Here is a 20,000-nt window from a genome sequence, read left to right on the forward strand (position 1 = left end):
TCTATTTGTACATGGGACCAAAGTGTGTGAACAACACTGTGGACACGAAAGCTCGTTTATCAATCTGCAGTCAATGACAATGATTTAAAAATGTGTTTACTTACGTAAAGAATGGAGGAAAGTTATACTGCCAGGGCCACTCAAAACTCATCGCAGATTTCGACCAGTTCTGTTGATGTGCGGCTCCGCGTCAACCTGCTTCCGCTCTGCTGGAAATGTAGGAAGCACATTGTCAAAATAAAAGCCCTAAGAAACCCCATCCTTTGCTCATTTTTTTTTATTTTCGGCTTAGTCCCTTGAATTATCAGGGGTCGCCACAGCGGAATGAACCGCCAACTTCTCTAGCTAATGTTTTATGTTTATGTTATGCTTATGTTATTGATGTAATTACACTAATTGACTGACATGAGTAACGCCATTGTTTTTTTCTCGTCAAACATGCAACATGTTTTATAGTGTTTGTTTGTTTATGTTTTCCCAGTGATGGGTTGCGGCTGGAAGGGCATCTGCTGCATATAACATATGCTGGATAAGTTGGTGGTTCATTCCACTGTGGCGACTTAATAAAGATTAAGAGTAAGTCGGGGAGTAAGCCGAAAAGAAAATGAATGAATGAATAATAAACATCTGTCAAAAATTCACACTTATTAATAGATTCAAATGTTTATAATAATAATAATAATAATAATAATAATTATAATAAAATTATATATATATATATATATATATATATATATATATATATATATATATATATATATATATATATATATATATATATATATCAAACATTTATAACTTTATGAATAGATTAATAGGTTACAATAGTTAAATGTTTTTTTCTATAGTTTATTTCTTTCAATGTGCACTAATAATGTCCAATTTCAGAATTAAAATGCATTTAAATGTGTGGTTTGCACTGTCGCCTCAAAGCAAGAAGGTTGCTGGTTTGAGTCCCAGCTGGGTCAGTTGGCATTTCCCTATGGAGTTTACATGTTCTCCCAGTGTTGGCGTGGGTTTGCTCCGGGTGCTCCGGTTTCCCCCACAGCCCAAACACATGCGCTTTGGGTGAATTGGATGAACTAAATTGGCCGGAACAGTTGGCGGTTCATTCCACTGTGGCAGCCCCTGATAAATAAGAGACTAAGCCAAAGGAAAATGAATAATATTAATAATAAGTGATTTTTTTTATTATTTCCAGTTATACTTTGTTGTCCTGATTATGTGTTTGTTTTTTTCAGCCCCTGTTCAGTTTTGTTCTCTAAACTATGGAAACCTGTTCCCGCCAAATAAAAAAAAAGGTTATTGAGAGGTTTTTATCTCAGAAACGCATGATATAAAAGTCAGAATTCTGAGAAATAAATCCAGAATTATATTAATTCAGTTTATATTTTACAAATAACTCACAATTTCGAGTTTACATCTCATAACTTTGAGATAAAAAGGAGGCAAACTTTTTCAGTGGCCAGAAAAAAAATTTCTTCTATCTTTTGTAATTATATTTATCAGTAATAATAATAAAAAATAATGTTATATATATATATTTATTATTATTTTTTTTTTATCTTTGCCATGATGACAGTAAATAATATTTGACAAGACATTTTTTAAGACATTACTATACAGCTTAAATTGACATTTAAAGGCTTAACTATTAAGTTAACTAGACAGGTTAGGGTAATTAGGCAAGTTATTGTATAACGATGGTTTGTTTTGTAGACTATCGAGAAAAAATATAGCTTAAAGAGGTTAATAATTTTGTCCATGAATTTTCTTTCTTAAAATTAAAAACAGATTTTATTCTAGCCAAAATAAAACAAATAAGACTTTCTCCAGAAGGAAAAAAAAAAAAAAATATATATATATATATATATATATATATATATATATATATATATATATACATATATATATATACATATATATATATACATATATATATATATATATATATATATATATATACATATATATATATATACATATATATATATACATATATATATATATATACATATATATATATATATACATATATATATATACACATATATATATATACATATATATATATATATATATATATATATATATATATATATATATATATATATATATATATATACATACATATATATATACATACATATATATATATATATATATATATATATATATATATATATATATATATATATATATATATATATATATATATATATATATATATTAACCTGTTCGTCGGTCAATCGAGCGCGTGGCGTCGCTGTGAGCGGATCCTCACGTACGGAAATGACGCCACTGACATCAAGGCGCCGAAATAAACAGTACTTTTTGGCCATGACAACAAAAATCTGTATTATTTTCATAAATAATAACCCACTGATGCGTTTAATCACCCCGCGCGGCTCCCTGTAACACTGATAGGAAGGTTTGACTCCGCCTCTTTATGTATGTGCTGATGGAGAATGTTTCTGAACGCATTAATGGTCGTTATGTGTTTCATTACTGGATTATTTGTGTGCAGCGGAGATGCAGGAGGCGCAGGACACACTGGCGGAGCGCGTGGAGTCGCTGGGAGTCGGTGAACGGGACAAAACCGGAGAAAAGGAGGAGCAGAAGGAGAAAGACGGAGATGAGACCAGCACAGCCGCCACACACACTCCGACGGAGGACAACAGTATGAGCTTTACAACACTCCTTTACATACCTGCACTATTAGTCAAGTTGGATTTCCATTCACTCAGTGACAACTTGCATGTATCTATCTATCTATCTATCTATCTATCTATCTATCTATCTATCTATCTATCTATCTATCTATCTATATATATATATATATATATATATATATATATATATATATATATATATATATATATATAGTGCTTTTTCAGACAGTTATTTAAAAGGTACAGTTCACCCAAAAATGAAGATTCACTCATCATTTACTCACCCAAGTGTTTTCAAACATTTATATGTTTCTTTATTATGTTAAACCACAAAAGAAGATATTTTGAGGAACTCTGAAAACTGGTTACCATTGACTTCTATTGTTTTTGGGGGTTTTTTCTACTGTGAAGGTCAGTGGTTACCGGTTTTCAACATTTTTCAAAATATCTTCTTTTTGTGGTTCAACAGAAAAAACTCATAAAGGTTTGAAAACAAGGGAGAGTTAATGACAATATATTCTTTTTTTTGGGGTGAACTGTCTCTTTAAGAGCAGATCTTTAATTTCCGCCCTTAAAAAAAGATGCACTTTTAAAGTGTTAGTTTTGGGTTTCTTTATTCTTTCAAACACAAAAGAATACTTTGAAGAAAGCTGAAAACCAGTAACCATTGACTTAAATAGTATTTGTTTTTCCTAGTATGGAAGTCAGCAGTTACCGGTTTCCAACATTTTTCAAAATATCTTCTTTTCTGTAACAGAATCTCAAAGGTTTGGAACCACTTGAGATTATTGTTTCTCTTGAACACAAAAAGAAGATATTTTGAAGAATGCTGGAAACCGGTAACCATTGACTTCCATAGTATTTGTTTTTCCTACAATGGAAGTCAATGGTTACAGGTTTCCAACATTTTTCAAAATATCTTGTCTGAAAAGTGACCTCATAAATGTTTGCAACCACTTAAGATTCTTTTTTTTAAGCACAAAAAGAAGATGCTTTGAAGAATGCTGAAAACTGGTAACTACTGACCTCTATAATAGGAAAAAAACACACTATGGAAGTCTATGGTTACCGGTTTTCAACATTTTTAAAAATATCTTCTTTTCTGTATAAGAACCTCAAAGGTTCGGAATCACTTGAGGTTATTTTTGTTTCTATTGAACACAAAAAGAAGATATTTTGAAGAATGCTGAAAACTGGTAACTACTGACCTCCATAATAGGAAAAAAACACACTATGGAAGTCTATGGTTACCGGTTTTCAACATTTTTAAAAATATCTTCTTTTCTGTAAAAGAAGCTCAAAGGTTTGGAATCACTTGAGATTATTTTTGTTGCTCTTGAACACAAAAAGAAGATATTTTGAAGAATGCTGGAAACCGGTAACCATTACTCCCATAGTATTAGTTTTTCCCAGAACGGAAGTCAATGGTTACAGGTTTCCAACATTTTTAAAAATATCTTGTCTGAAAAATAATCTCATAAATGTTTGGAACCACTTGAGATTTTTTTTTCGCACAAAAAGAAGATGCTTTGAAGAATGCTGAAAACTGGTAACTACTGACTTCCATATTAGGAAAAAAACACACTGTGGAAGTCTATGGTTACCGGTTTTCAACATTTTTCAAAATATATTATTTTCTGTATAAGAAGCTCAAAGGTTCGGAACCACTTGAGATTATTTTTGTTTCTGTTGAACACAAAAAGAAGATATTTTGAAGAATGCTGGATACCGGTAACCATCGACTTACATAGTTTGTTTTTCCTACAATGGAAGTCAATGGTTACAGGTTTCCAACATTTTTCAAAATATCTTCTTATCTGAAAAATAATCTCATAAATGTTTGGAACCACTTGAGATTCTTTTTTTTTTCGCACAAAAAGAAGATGCTTTGAAGAATGCTAAAAACTGGTAACTGCTGACTTCCATAATAGGAAAAAAACACACTGTGGAAGTTTATGGTTACCGGTTTTCAACATTTTTCAAAATATCTTCTTTTCTGTAAAAGAAGCTCAAAGGTTTGGAATCACTTAAGATTATTTTTGTTGCTCTTGAACACAAAAAGAAGATATTTTGAAGAATGCTGGAAACCGGTAACCGGTAATTCTTAACTTTCATAGTATTAGTTTTTCCTACAATGGAAGTCAATGGTTAGAGGTTTCCAACATTTTTCAAAATATCTTGTCTGAAAAATAATCTCATAAATGTTTGCAACCCCTTGAGATTTTTTTTTCGCACAAAAAGAAGATGCTTTGAAGAATGCTGAAAACTGGTAACTACTGACTTCCATAATAGGGAAAAAAAAAACACAATGGAAGTCAATGGTTACCGGTGTCCAACATTCTTCAAAATATAAATAAAAATGTAAATAGAAAAAAAGAACGTTTAAAAATAAGGGAGAGTAAACTGGGTGAGCTGCCCCTTTAAGAGCAGTTTTTTTAATTTCCCATCTTTATGAAAGCTGCAGAAGGACAGAAGGAGTTGAGGGAGGAGCAGAAGGAGGGAACGAGCACAGATGGAGAAGTAAACGGTGGTGAAGGACAGACGCAGCAGCAGGAAGTGGAGGAGGAGGAATGGATGATCCCTTACAGTGATGAGGAGATGGAGGAGCCGCAAAACTGGATGCCTCCACCCGCGGAGATCAAGCGCCTCTATGAGCTGCTGGCCAAAGGGGAGGAGCTGGAGCTGCAGTGGGTTCCTCTTCCCCGCAGACCCCCGACTCCTCCACGAACACCATCGCCTGAGGGAGACGGAGACGACTCGCAGGACCACACGCAGGAGCAGGCCGAGCGCAAGTGAGTCCACATGGGTGAAGGAATGGGCTGATGTGGGTTTTTAGAGCCGGGACACACCAAGCTAACAATCGGCCGTAGGTCAGGGTGGGTCCAGATAGTTGGTTTGGTGTTTTCCATTGGTCGCCACTTGTCAGGTTAACATTGAATCGAGCTTGTATTATTATGGTAGTGATAAGTGTAACAACATTTCACAATATTCAAAATAATACACTTTTAAAGCTTATTTAAAGGGATAGTTCATGCAAACATTTTATTTGGTCATCATGTTCTCACTCGTGTTTCAAATCTTTATGAGTTGAGCACAAAAGAAGATATTTTGAAGAATGCTGAAAACCGGTAACCATTTACTTCCATACTAGTTGTTTTTTCAATTATAGAAGGCAGTGGTTACCGGTTACTTGTGTTTAATAGAATAAAGAAATGAATAAAGGTTTGAAACCACTTGAGGGAGAGTAAATATTGATGAGTTTCTTTATACTGTAAAACACAAAAGACGATATTTCAAAGAATGCTGAAAACCAGTAACCATCGACTTCCATAGTGGAAAAACAAATACTATGGAAGTTACAATGGTTACTGGTTTCCAGCATTCTTTAAAACATCTTCTTTTGCACTGTTGCAGTGTATTTCCAACAGCGTAGAAAAAAATTAACTAAATAAAAAGAATAACTTCAATAGTCTAAATACTTTAACTCAATGATCTGGCCTACGAAACGTTGTGAAATGATTTTTAAAACTGAATCTAGCTTAAAAAGAAAAAGAAAACTAGATTTTTTTCATTGTTTTCCGCTTTATCATGCTGTATCTTAAAATACAACGGTGCATCTCTAGACTTATTATGCCAGATCGGGTCACAAATAATAATTTTTAACTTATACTGTTAAAATGCATCCTTTCGGTAATCAGTTAGTACAAGCATTTACTCACTATTTACTCTCTTTCAAATGGTTTCAAACCTTTAAGACTTTCTTTATTCTGTTTAACACAAAAAATATATTTTGAAGAATGCTGAAAACCAGTAACCATTGACTTCCACAGTAGTTGTTTTTCCCACTATGGAAGTCGATGCTTACTGGTTTCCGACATTCTTCAAAATATTTTCTTTTGTTTTTAACCAGGGTGCTTATGATAGGATAATGATAAGGTGCTCGCACTGAATATATCTCCAAGTTTGCTGGATAGTTGACCCAAAAATGTTCATTTACTCACTATTTACTCTTCCTTTATGTGGTTTCAAATCTTTGAGTTTTTTTATTTTGTAGAACACAAAAGATATTATGAAGAATGCTGAAAACTGGTAACCATTTACTTTTATAATAGGAAAAACAACTACTGTGGTAGTCCTATGGTTACCAGATTTCAACATTTTTCAAAACATCTTTTGTTTAACTGAATAAAGAAAATCTTAAAGGTTTGAAATCATTTGTGTAAATATAGATGATTTTCTTCATTCTGTTAAACACAAAAAAGAAGATATTTAGAAGAATGCTGGAAACGGTACCCATTGACTTCCATAATAGGAAAAACAACTACTGTGGAAGTCAATGGTTACTGGTTTCCAGCATTCTTCAAAACATCTTCTTTTGTGTTTAACCAAATAAAGGCACTTTAAAAGGTTAGAAACAAGTAAAGGGTGAGGAAATGATTTCATTTTTTGTGTGAACTACCGCTTTAAATAGGTCATAAAAGTCTATTATTTGTAATATTGTGGAATATTATTACTTATTACCATTTATACACACAAAAAAAGCTGATCTGTTTTTCTTTCTCTGCTCACACCGAATATATCCCCAAGACTGCTTAAAGAGATAGTTCACCTGAAAATCTTAATTTACTCACAATATACTCTCCTACAAATGGTTTCAAATCTTTGAGTTTCTTTATTGTTAAACACAAAAGAAGATATTTTGTAGAATGCAGAAAACCGGTAACCATTGACTTCCATAATAAGAAAAACAACTACTGTGGAAGCCAATTGGTGACCGGTTTCCAACATTGCTTAAAACATCTTCTTTTGTGTTCAACCAAATAAAGACACTTTTAAAGGTTTGAAACAAGTTAGGGGTGAGGATATTGTTAATTTTTTTTGTGTGAACTACCCTTTAAATAAGCTGTCATTTTTAATATTGTGGAATATTATTACTTATCATTACCAATCATACACACAAAAAAAGCTGATCTAGTTTTCTGTCTTCAATAGGGCGCTCACACCGACTGAAGTTGACTTTGATGAAGAGCTTAAAGGGATTTTTGTTCAGCTAAAAATGTTCATTTACTCTCCATCAAGCAGTTTCAAACCTTTAATTTTCTTTATTCTGTTGAACACAAAAGAAGATATTTTGTAGAATGCTGAAAACCGGTAACCATTGACTTCCATAATAGGAAAAACAACTACTATGAAAGTAAATGGTTACCAGATTTTAACATTCTTCAAAACATCTTCTTTTGTTCAACAGAATAAAGGAAATCATAAAGGTTTGGAACCATTTAAGGGAGAGTAAATATAGACGATTTTCTTTATTCTGTTGAACACAAAAGAAGATGTTTTGTAGAATGCAGAAAACCGGTAACCATTGACTTCCATAATAGGAAAAACAACTACTATGAAAGTAAATGGTTACCAGATTTTAACATTCTTCAAAACATCTTCTTTTGTTCAACAGAATAAAGGAAATCATAAAGGTTTGGAATCATTTGAGGGAGAGTAATTAGAGAGGATTTTCTTTATTCTGTTGAACACAAAAGAAGATGTTTTGAAGAATGCTGAAAACCGGTAACCACCTGTAACCTGACTTCCACAGTAGTTGTTTTTCCTACTATGGAAGTAAATTGTTACTGGTTTACAAACGTTCTTCAAAGTATCTTCCTTTGTATTTAATTAGGACGCTGATGATAGGATTAATGATAGGGCGCTAATGGAATAGTTCACCCAAAAATGTTCATTTACTCACTATTTACTCTTCCTCAAGTGGTTTCAAATCTTTGATTTTCTTTATTCTGATGAACACAAAAGATATTTTGAAGAATGCTGAAAACCGGTAGCCATTCACTTTCTATAATAGGAAAAACAACTACTATTAAAGTAAATGGTTACCAGATTTTAACATTCTTCAAAACATCTTCTTTTGTTCAACAGAATAAAGGAAATCATAAAGGTTTGGAACCATTTGAGAGAAAGTAAATATAGAGGATTTTCTTTATTCTGTTGAACACAAAAGAAGATATTTTGAAGAATGCAGAAAACCGGTAACCATTGACTTCCATAATAGGAAAAACAACTACTATAAAAGTTAATGGCTACCAGATTTCAGCATTCTTCAAAATACCTTCTTTTGTGTTTAACCAAATAAAGACACTTTTAAAGGCTTAAAACAAGTAAAGGGCGAGGAAATTATCTCATTTTTGTGTGAACTATCCCTTTAAATAGGCTATATTTTTTAATATTGTAAAATCATTATCATTCATACACATACACATGAAATCTGTTTTTCTATCCCCAACAGGGCGCTCACACCAACTGAGTTTGACTTCGATGAAGAACAGACTCTGGCAACTCCCAAAAACTCTTTTCTCACTCGCCGAAGAACTCCAGGTATGAGAAACACTGGATAATACTGGAACACACACACACACACACACACACACACAGTATAAATAATTGTGGTGCGCTTGTGCTGTGATTTGCAGGATCTTCTGCGCGCTCTACTGTAAAGCGCGAGGCTCGGCTGGACAAAGTGCTGTCAGACATGAAGCGCCACCGAAAGATCGAGGAGCAGATTTTAAGGACGGGTCGAGATCTGTTTAAAAGCGATAAAGCGCGCGCAGGCCCGGCCATCGAGAAGCCTTTATCACCCAACAGCCAGAGAGAGAGGGAGAAAGAGCGCGAGCGGGACAGCGACCCCAGCACCGTCTTCAGCCCCAGACAGAGGAGATACTGAAGGACAGCTCAGTCTTTCAGAGGGGATTTGGCTTCAGTTCCTCATCATTCATCATTCCACTTTGGACAATGACATGCTCATATTTTAATGATAACGTTTATTATATGGATTTGTTTTTTACTGTGTGAATAAATAAATGTATTGCTTACATGCTGGTTTCTTTCTTTGTTGTAGTTACTTATTAAAATAAATAAATAAATAAATAAATAAGCTTTCCTCGTTTGAATTAACAAATTTACCCATTTTCCAACTCAGTAATTTGATTTACAATTTGATTTAATTTTGATTTAGCCGCTCTTTAAATAGATTTTCTTTTTCAAATATTTCTCAAATGATGTTTCACAGATTCAGGAAATTTTCACAGTATTTCCTATAATATTTTTCTTCTGGAGAAAGTCTTATTTGATTAATTTCGACTAATCTAAAAGCAGTTTTAATTATTTTAAAAACCATTTTAAGCTCAATTATTAGCCCTCTTAAACAATATTTTTTTTTATTGTCAACAGAACAAACTGCCTAATTACCCTAATTAAGCCTTTAAATGTCACTTTAAGCTAAATACTAGTGTCGTGAAGAATATCTAGTCAAATATTATGTGCTGTCATCAGTGGCGCAACAAGGGGGTATGCAGTATATGCGGCGCATAGGGGCGCCACACATGGGGGGGGGCGCCATTGTGCCAAAACTATTTTTAAAATTATCCTTATTAAAAGTTTCAAATAATAAAAATAAATAAATATGTTTTGTTAAAAAACATTATTTTGCATTTTAAACGAATATAATATTGTTATTGTTTAATTCAAAATCATTTAACACAATAGCATGCAGTCCCACAGCCGAAAGTGTTCATGTAGATGTAACTGTTTAGATTTGTTTTTATTTTTATCAAAATAAACTGTCAAATCATACATAATGTCAAAAGTTATAAGATTAATCTGAAAATTTGTCTTCATTTATTATTAATTAATTAATATGAAATAAGTGGGGATCACACAAAATTTGAACCCGCATACCCCTCAGTAAATGTGTAGTTGCGCCCCTGGCTGTCATGATAAAGATAAAATAAATCATTTATATTAGAGATTTCAAGTCTAATTTATTTATTTTCCTTCGGGTATCCAGCACGTTTTACGCAGTGGAATCCCTTCCAGCGCCAACCTAGTACTGGGAAACACTCATTCACACGCACACTCATACACTACAGCCAATTTAGTTATTCAGTTCACCTATAGCGCTTGTGTTTGGAGTGTGGGGGAAACCAGAGCACCCGGAGGATATCCACACCAACACCGGGAGAACATGCAAACTCCACACAGACATGGCCAGTGGGGACTTGAACCAGTGACCTTCTTGCTGCGAGGCGATAGTGGTAACATTTTTAGTTTGGCTTAAGTTAATATAAGATTATTTCTACAACAGAATAAAGTGTACTAAGATTTAAAACAAAAAATTTGTAATAAAGTAGAAATATATTATAATCACATAATTCAGTTTAATATTAAATTCCTAATCCTTATCTTAAAAACAAATTAAAATGAATGATTTAAAACAAAAAAAAAAAATATGGTCTATTTCGTGGTCAATTTTTCAAATGTATGATAAATGTAAAACAAAGTATAAATTGATTCTTTATAATATATTTTATAACAAAATGTTTTTGTTTGTTTTTTTTTTTAGCTGAACTTATTCTAAGCTTATTTCTGCTGTAGAATAAAGTATAAAAAAATAAATGAAATAATGTTTTTTAGATTTTTATGTTTACACCATAGCTGAAATTATGCACCATAAAAATTATATTAAATTAATTCCTAATCCTCAAAAAAAAAATTAGTTTTTAATTTCTGAATTTTTAAATATTCTGTAATTCCGTAAGTATTTATCTTTTGTTTTATATATATATATATATATATATATATATATATATATATATATATAAATAAAAACACACACACACACACACACACACACATTCGCCGGCCACTTTATTAGGTACACCTGTCCAACTGCTCGTTAACGCAAATTTCTAGTCAGCCAATCACATGGCAGCAACTCAGTGCATTTAGGCATGTAGACATGGTCAAGACGATCTGCTGGAGTTCAAACAAAGCATCAGAATGGGGAAGAAAGGGGATTTAAGTGACTTTAAACGTGGCATGGTTGTTGGTGCCAGACGGGCTGCTCTGAGTATTTCAGAAACTGCTAATCTACTGGGATTTTCACGCACAACCATCTCTAGGGTTTACAAAGAATGGTCTGACAAAAAGAAAATATCCAGTGAGCGGCAGTTCTGTGGGCGCAAATGCCTTGTTGATGCCAGAGTTCAGAAGAGAATGGCTGGTTTCTTGAACATGACAATGAGTTCACTATACTCAAATGGCCTCCACAGTCACCAGAGCTCAATCCAATAGAGCACCTTTGGAATTTGGTGGAACGGGAGATTAGCATCGTCGAGCGGACAAATCTGCAGCAACTGCTTGATGCTATCATGTGAATAGAGCAAAAATCTCAGGAATATTTCCAGCATCTTGTTGAATCTGTGCCACGAAGGATTAAGGCAGGTCCAACCTGCTACTAGTAAGGTGTACCTAATAAAGTGGCCGGTGAGTGTATTTGTTTATCTATTTGCATATTTATTTATGTATTGTTTTTGCAGGTTTAGTCCTCCATAATTAAACAAATACTCATCTAGCAATGATCATTACATCCAGCCACAGTGACACGGAAATCTCCCAGACTTTTTGTTTCAGCACAAACACCGGATTCAGCAAAGGTTAAAGGTAATCTGCCATATTAGCAAGAATCACTTTGTGTCCCGAATTGTTTTATCGCCCGTCTGGCACAGCCTTTCATATTTAAGAGGAAATCGAGAGGACATTTGATAATCCTCGCCTGTCTCCATTTAAGCTGCTTTTATCTCCAGAGGTCACGAAGGCAGATATTGAGACTAATGCCGGAGTCCTCAAATGAACCTGTAACGCTTCACAAAACATACCAGGAGAGCCCACATTATAACATGCAGCATATGAGACCAGAGTATATATTTTCGGCAATGAGTTACAACAGTGCTTTCGCTTGTACTCATGTTAACAGGTTTACATATGAGGGAGGGGAGAAGAAAAAACAAGACAACAGAAGTCGAAGCAACTAAAACGTAACGAAAACCACCGAAAGCAAGTCGTTGCAGTTCACTAGGAGTAAATAGTCTGGATGTACGTGGCGGTACATTACAGAGAGGGTTCACAAGGGACAAAGATGGAATATACACATGCAAAGTCATAAACAATTGACATTTTGCGCCTGATTTTCTTTTTTTTGTCATCGGTTATATAACTTTCAAATCAGCATACAGTCATTTGTAGGTTTAGATAAGCTTCAGAAATAGGCCGATACTTTGCGATGTTGTTCATTCCTGGTTGATTGGTGGTACTATTGAACTTGCAAGCACTTATTAGAAGCGTAATGTGAAATAAAACACACCGAAATCATCTAATGGATCCTTGATTTAGACAGAGATCAGACATGACCCATAAATGAAGGCTGTAACCCAAATCGCCCCCTTATACACTCATTCCCTACATTAGTCCACTATTATTTTGAAAACAGGCTCATTTTACAACTCCCTTATAGGTAAAGACCATTTGTGAATCCATTCAGTCGATCTTTGAATCTGGCGGGAGCACTATTAGCTTAGCTTAGCATAGATCATTGAATCGGATTAGACCATTAGCATCTCGCTCAAAAATGACCAAAGACTTTCAATAATTTTCCTATTTTCGTCTTGCCCAAAAGTAAAACTAAGGGAAATAAGTTAGAAGGGAATGTCAGAGAATTTTAGCTAACCGCTTTTGACGCTATGCTAACATGATTTATCAAGTTAATAACATCTTTTAGCACACTGCTAACATGACTTAAAAAAAAAATCGGCTCAATTTACAACAAACCTAGAGTTAAACAGTTGGGTTTTATCATTTTCATATCCATTCTGCTATTCTTGGGGTAACTTTTAGCTTAGCTTAGCATAAATCATTGATTCGGATTAGACCATTAGCATCTCACTCAAAAATGACGAAAGACTTTCAATAATTGTCCTATATTCGCCCAAATGTGAAAATAAGATAATTAAGTTAGAAGGGAATGTCAAAGAAATTTTGGTTACAGCTTTTAATACCTTGCTAACCTGATTTATCAGGTTAATAGCACGTTTTAGCATTCTACTAACATGACGTAAAATAATGGCTCAATTTACAACACATCTAGAGTTATACAGTTGAGTTTTACCATTTTCATATTCATTCTGCCAATCTTGGGGTCTGGTGAAGCATATTAGCTTAGCGGTCTGGCGAGAGCACTATTAGCTTAGCTTAGCATAGGTCATTGAATCGGATTAGACCGTTAGCATCTCACTTAAAAATGACCAGACTTTCAATTATTTTCCCATTTTCACCTTGCCTACAAGTGAAAATAAAGAGGAAAAAAATAGAAAAGAATGTCAGAGAAATTTTGCTAACCGCTTTTAACACTTTGCTAACATGATTTATCAAGTAAATAACATGTTTTAGCACACCGCTAACATGACTGAAAAGAAAATCAGCTCATTTTATAACAAACCTAGAGTTATACAGTTGAGTTTTAACATTTTCATATTTATTCAGCCAATCTTGGAGTCTTGGGGTCACTTTTAGCTTAGCTTAGCATAAGTCATTGAATCGGATTAGACCATTAGCATCTCGCTCAAAAATGACGAAAGAGTTTCAATAATTTTCCTTTTTTAGTCTTGCCCAAAAGTGAAAATAAGGGACGAGTGCGAGTGACGTGTCTAAAGAGCGAGGAGGGATGCGGCGTGGAGGGGTAAGAAGGGTTCTCACTGCGCAACGTATTTGAGGACCGGTAGGGAAAGGCATAATTTCCTGGAGATTATCACTTGATTGCGGGCATCCGGGGGTCTCTATGAATTTGCGGGAGACTCCCAGAACTTCCAGGATACTTGGGATGTCTTTTATATCCATTCAGACAATTTTGGGGTCTGGCGAGAGCACTTTTAGCTTAGCTTAGCATAGATCATTGAATCAGATTAGACCATTAGCATCTCACTCAAACAAATGACCAAAGAGTTTTGATAATTTTCCTATTTAATTTAGTTTAATTTTCGTAGACACTTCTGTATTTAAGTCGATATGACTAAGAACTATACTCTCATTCTGGCGTAATAATCAAGAAACTTTGCCGACGTACCATGGTTGACCAATGATATTATGCAGCAGCTGAAAATAGTCCCATCATTACACCTCCTGCATCAATTTTTAAACAGGATGCTAATGGTCTAGACCAGGGGTTTCAAACTCGCGGCCCGCGGGCTATTTGCGGCCCTCAGTGCAATATTTTGTGGCCCGCGCCGACCGCTGTACACTGACAGAATCAGTGGAGTGGGGAGAGAGAGCGCTCCCCGCTCCGCTGATTCTATCCGTACACAGCGGTCACTGGCATTCCCCGCCCGCCGTGTAAACAAAGGGGCGGGGATGCCGGTGACATCACCACGCACCCCGCCCCTTTGTTAGACGCTGTGGCGGGCGGGAAGTGTTTGGAGAGAACTCGCGCCGGCCAGAACCAAGGTAAGCTGTTCCCGCCCCTGCCTGCCACTTAGCTACCTATCTGCAGCCTGCCACCTACCTAGCTACAGCCTGCATCTTATATATATTATAGGTAGATACAGACTGGTACAGACTGATGTGACTGGAGTGGGGTTTGGGTGTTTTATTTATACATATATACGCCTTTTTTTTAGGTGAGGGAATGGAAGTTTTGAGTGAGTTCCCCCAAGCCATACTGAGGGTCTCAACTGCTTCCGCTCTAAAGCCAAATGTGGTTCAGATTTGTGAGAAGAAGCGCTGTCAAGTCTCTGGCAGCAAGGAGTAGGCAAAAGATGCCATGTTCAGAAGAACTGTTCATAATCTTCACTCAATGTTCTATTAATGTTCAGGACACTTCATGTTCAGAAGAAATAATTAAAACTGTTAATAATGACATTTGAGGACTTTTTTTGTGAAATCCCTTATGCGGCCCAGCCTCACCCAGACTTTGCCTCCTGCGGCCCCCAGGTAAATTGAGTTTGAGACCCCTGGTCTAGACAGATTCAATGATCTATGCTAAGCTAAGCTAAAAGTGCTGACACCAGACTCGGAGACTGGCTAAATAAATTTGTATATTTTTTTAAAAAGTGGAAATTTCCTGTAATAGCTACATGAAAACGAGTGAGTGAATTCGAGAAGTGTGCGTTATTAACATTGCTATTAATAACCAATTCCCGTGCCGAAAAGTAGGCTACTTATTTTAAAAGAGAAGTCATACTCTGTGATAGTTAATGAGCACTCTGAGGAAACCCACGCCAACACAGGGAGAACATGCAAACTCCACACTGTAATGCCAACTGGCCCAGCCGAGGCTCGAACCAGTGACCTTTTTGCTGTCAAGCGATAGTGTTAACCACTGAGCCACCATGAGGGGGCGATTTCAGACACAGCCAAAAAAAAAAATGCTAAAAAGACGATAAATTCCATCGAACAAACCACAATAAATAACGAATAAACCTGCGAGACAGACCAAATGAATAAAGTGCAAATAAATTTCACATCGACTACCAAACGCGGAGGAAACTAACGGGCAAAAAGAATCAGGTGTTCAGTTTCCACAGGGATAAGGCAGCTTAATATATCTTGATGGTGTCCCTTTAAAACGTATACGCAGGGTTTCAGGAGGTTATACTAGGGATACCATAATGATAACTACAAACGTTCAGCGATTTGTAAAAGCCACTATACAGTGGATCACAGGTCGAATCGGAGGACATTCAAGGTAGCTATTTTTCATTACGTGTCTGATCATGTACAAAATAATACATTCCCAAACCCTGGCCTGCCTCTTCCTCTGACAGACCGACAGGGTTTATTACATTTGATGGGTTTTTCTTTCATTTCTTCCCAAATGGATCAGGAACAGCTCACCAAAATTGAAAATAGTCGTCGTGCATAGACATGTCAACATCATATTTTGGCTTATAATGTGAAACACAAAAGTAGATATTAAGTAAAATGTTCAAGCTTCTGTTTTCCGTCACAATGAACACTGGGAGTTTTAAATCTCCTTTTAAAGTTAAGACATAAATTATTTTCAGTTTAAAGGAAATACAACTATTATAAGAGTTTCTTTTAGCGCTCTTTATCAATTTGTGTCTGTCCATTTCAATTATTGTTATATACTTTATGATGCTTTTCTTAAAATGTAGTTTTAATTTTAATGTCTACAGCAGGACTAACATTGAACAAACTTTAATCTACGCTACCTGACATCTGCATCCCAGTCACCGCAAATACTGCAGAAGACCTACTAGAGCCCGCATGGACCCAAGATTCTCATAGAAATCAGTCAAGTTTGGTGAAGGAAAAAATCATGGTTTGGGGTTACATTCAGTATAGGGGCAGACAGACATCTCCTGTGGTTTGTAATGTAATGGGCAGCACAAATGTCTTGATACCTCAGGCTGTTGATGTTGCCATCCACTCTGCAGATCTCTTGCATGCCCCCATACTGAATGTAACCCCAAACCATGATTTTTCCTTCACCAAACTTGACTTATTTCTCTGAAAATTATTTATTGTTAATAATACTGTGCAACATTTGTTTTTTTGTTTTTTTTCAAGTTTTATGATGGCGATGTTTAAAAAGTGCAGCCTGTTTTTTGAATTAGACCTCTTGGTCACACTTTACAATAGAGTTTAATTAGTTATTATTAGTTTTACTAACATCAAATAATAACGAAGAAGCATTTATTAATCAAGATCAACATTAAATTAAGCATCATTCGTTCATTATTTATCAGAGGTTGCCACAGCAGAATGAACCGCCAACTATTCCAGCATGTTTTACACAGCGGATGCCCTTTCAGCTGCAACCCAGTACTGGGAAACATCCATACACACTCAACCAATTTAGTCCTACAGCGCATGTGTTTGGACTGTGGGTGAAACCGGAGCACACCCATGCCAACAAGGGAAGAACATGCAAACTCCACACAGACATGCCAGCTGGCCCAGCCGGGACTTGAACCAGCTACCTTCTAGCTGTGAGGTGGTTGTGCTAACCACTGAGCCACCATGCCACACAAAATTATGCAGTATTAAAATGCAAATTCATTCATTCTCTTGTCGGCTTAGCCCCTTTATTAATCCGGGGTCGCCACAGCGGATTGAACCGCCAACTTATCCAGCCAGGTTTTAAACGCAGCAGATGCCCTTCCAGCCGCAACCCATCTCTGGGAAACATCCACACACATTCACACACACTCATACACTACGGACAATTCAGCCTACCCAATTCACCTGTACCGCATGTCTTTGGACTGTGGGGGAAACCGGAGCACCCGGAGGAAACCCACGCGAAGGCAGGGAGAACATGCAAACTCCACACAGAAACGCCAACTGAGCTGATGTTCGAACCAGCGACCTTCTTGCTGTGGGGCGACAGCACTACCTACTGCGCCACTGCCTCGCCTAAAATGCAAACTCATCCATGGTAACATTGTTGACATCACAACAAAGATGAGAATAAATACTGTATTAAATGTATTGTACTTTGTTTGGAAATGTTACGTATTAACTGATATTAGCTAATACAACCTTATTGTAAGGAGTTACAGAACTTTTTGTGACATTATACACTTGTATAATGTCAATTCTGCTCTATTAAATGATTCAAAAACTCTCCTGATCTTTTAAATACTATATCTGGGATGTTTTTGCGAAGCAAAAGAAAATAATCATTTGGAAAACAGCAGCTCATTTAACCAAACATCTCAAATGTGCGTTTCACAAATAAGCTGAAGTGTATATTTTAGATGAACTGCCCCTTTAAACAGACCGTCGGAAGTCTCCGGACACGTTAAAGCTGGGTAATGCCTGTTACCTCGGGTTGCTCATTGCTAAATATAATAATCAAGGACTCTTCTATGAACGATGCATCTGCGACACTACAGTAATATATGCAAAGAACAGACTTCAGGCACGAAAACCTCAGTTTGACATTCCTCCACACTCTTCAAAGTGCCAACGAATAGTGCTTCTCTTGGTTCGGAAACGTAAAACTCGCATTTATTGCCTCAGTTGCGATGTGACGGTCCATCGTGTAGACACTTCCAGCGAATCCTTCGCCTTTTCCACATCTTATATACAGTACGTGAGCCCTGTAAACGTAATGCTGTGCTGTGATTGGTTACAGGGCGTCTAGTCTATTTCAGTAAATCACTCATCCAATTGTCTTTCTTCATTGCTTAGTCTCATTTGCATAAGCCCCTCCCTTTTAGTGTGCCATTGTGGGCGTGTCCCGACCCACCATCCGTGTGCTGTATCCATTGGCTGTCTCGTGTCCTTCACAGTCAGGCTTAACCGGAGGTTTGCGGGAGTGCGAGGACCTGCCGGTGAACAGGCGCAGAGCTCCTCTGCAGATCAGAGAGAACCAGTAGACCTGTGGAGCCATGAGGAGCGATGCGCCGAGATTACACTGCCATGGCACAGAGAAAGGGACCAGGTAAAAGGGAATGGAGGCATATCTGGAAAACGCAGGAGTATGGTTACAGTTTTGCAGAGCGCTAGAGGAGTATTTATATACTGACAGGTGGTTTTGAGCACTTTAAGGCTGAAGTGAGAAAAAGGAAGAGAGTAAAAGGAAACAATTGGGTATTAACTAGGCACTATCCATAGATTTATACACTAGATATCGCATAGGGACCCTGAGCATGCGTCAATAGCGCCGCCACATTGGTACAGTGCTCCCAGGACAAATGTCATTCAACCGCACTAGTCAAGACAGTGTTATTACGTGAAGATGCGGGACTTTAGCGCTGTCTACGGGTGTAGTAACGAGCAAACAAAGAAAACAAAGCACAAAGGCAGAACATTTCATAGGTAATATTCAGTTTTTTTCTGTTTTTGTATGTTCTGAACTTTTGTGCTAATCAGGTAACGTTATTGATGATAACAGTCACTTACTGCATTCACCATACGGCAAAGCAGCTCCAACTCGCACTAAACACTCGGCTTATGCTAGTTTTGTTGAATAAAATCAGCAAACAATGCAAAAGAAATATGACAACGAGATGCTGCGCAGCCAGAAACTTGTATTATCGTCGGCTAACGTTAGTGAAAGAGTCGTTCGGGGGTTCATTCACAAACGAATCGCTCCCTCCGTCAGTATGAGAAGTGAAAGCAGGAGAAGAGGTGTGTTTCAGGACACAGATTAGATTAAATTTAACAGGGAGGGTGAACAGTACATTTCTGTACACACAAACACAGGCTTTTTGTCAGGAATGCCCGTGTGCTGATTCATCAATGTAGAAAAGTGATGTAAAATTATAATTTCGTAATTAGAAAAAAAATGACATACTAATATCCAGGAAAACTCCCGATCACAGATGTATGTGTATATGTGTATATCTCTGGCTTTGCATGGCCACAGTCCTCCACTGTACATTGGTCCCGCATTCATTTCAAAGGAGCGCTACCCTGTAGCAAGATGGCGGCGCTATTGACGCATTCCGTCCAATAGACAAC

At 36.3% G+C, this 20,000-nt stretch overlaps 3 protein-coding genes and 1 long non-coding RNA gene across 11 annotated transcripts in view; 2 read left to right on the forward strand and 2 right to left on the reverse strand.

The window, feature by feature from the left end:
* The window catches only part of vps25 (vacuolar protein sorting 25 homolog), a 9,739-nt gene extending 9,547 nt beyond the window's left edge, over positions 1-192 (reverse strand). For 2 of the 3 annotated variants that reach the window (XR_015503368.1, XR_015503369.1), the window contains exon 1: positions 105-192. Coding sequence is in view for 1 of the 3 variants with exons in the window: in NM_001089362.2 (NP_001082831.2) it covers positions 105-151 (47 nt within the window). In the remaining 2 variants the exon portion in view is untranslated. 3 annotated transcript variants of the gene reach the window in all.
* A 2,068-nt stretch (positions 193-2,260) lies between these two features.
* On the forward strand, positions 2,261-9,586 carry pagr1 (PAXIP1 associated glutamate-rich protein 1). 4 transcript variants are annotated; one of them, NM_001326689.1, is given in 5 exon segments: positions 2,261-2,451; positions 2,528-2,680; positions 5,131-5,464; positions 8,968-9,056; positions 9,152-9,586. In NM_001326689.1, coding segments are annotated over 4 exon segments (822 nt in total). In that variant the 5' UTR covers positions 2,261-2,451; positions 2,528-2,532; the 3' UTR covers positions 9,403-9,586.
* A 2,822-nt stretch (positions 9,587-12,408) lies between these two features.
* tlcd3bb (TLC domain containing 3Bb) overlaps positions 12,409-20,000 on the reverse strand; it is a 538,378-nt gene continuing 530,786 nt past the window's right edge. Inside the window, exon 7 of one of the 3 annotated variants that reach the window (XM_087275775.1) lies at positions 12,409-19,000. In XM_087275775.1, the coding sequence (XP_087131901.1) occupies positions 18,751-19,000 (250 nt within the window). In that variant the 3' untranslated portion in view covers positions 12,409-18,750. The remainder of the gene's footprint in view (positions 19,001-20,000) is intronic. The other 2 variants (XM_087275776.1, XM_087275777.1) reach the window with 2 other exon arrangements.
* LOC141376745 (uncharacterized) overlaps positions 18,837-20,000 on the forward strand; it is a 9,752-nt gene continuing 8,588 nt past the window's right edge. The window contains exon 1 of the long non-coding RNA XR_015503809.1: positions 18,837-18,978. This is a non-coding gene — a long non-coding RNA (uncharacterized LOC141376745). The remainder of the gene's footprint in view (positions 18,979-20,000) is intronic.

This window comes from Danio rerio, chromosome 12 (genome assembly GCF_052040795.2).
Source record: "Danio rerio strain M-AB ecotype USA chromosome 12, GRCz13ab, whole genome shotgun sequence".
Lineage (NCBI taxonomy): Eukaryota > Metazoa > Chordata > Actinopteri > Cypriniformes > Danionidae > Danio > Danio rerio.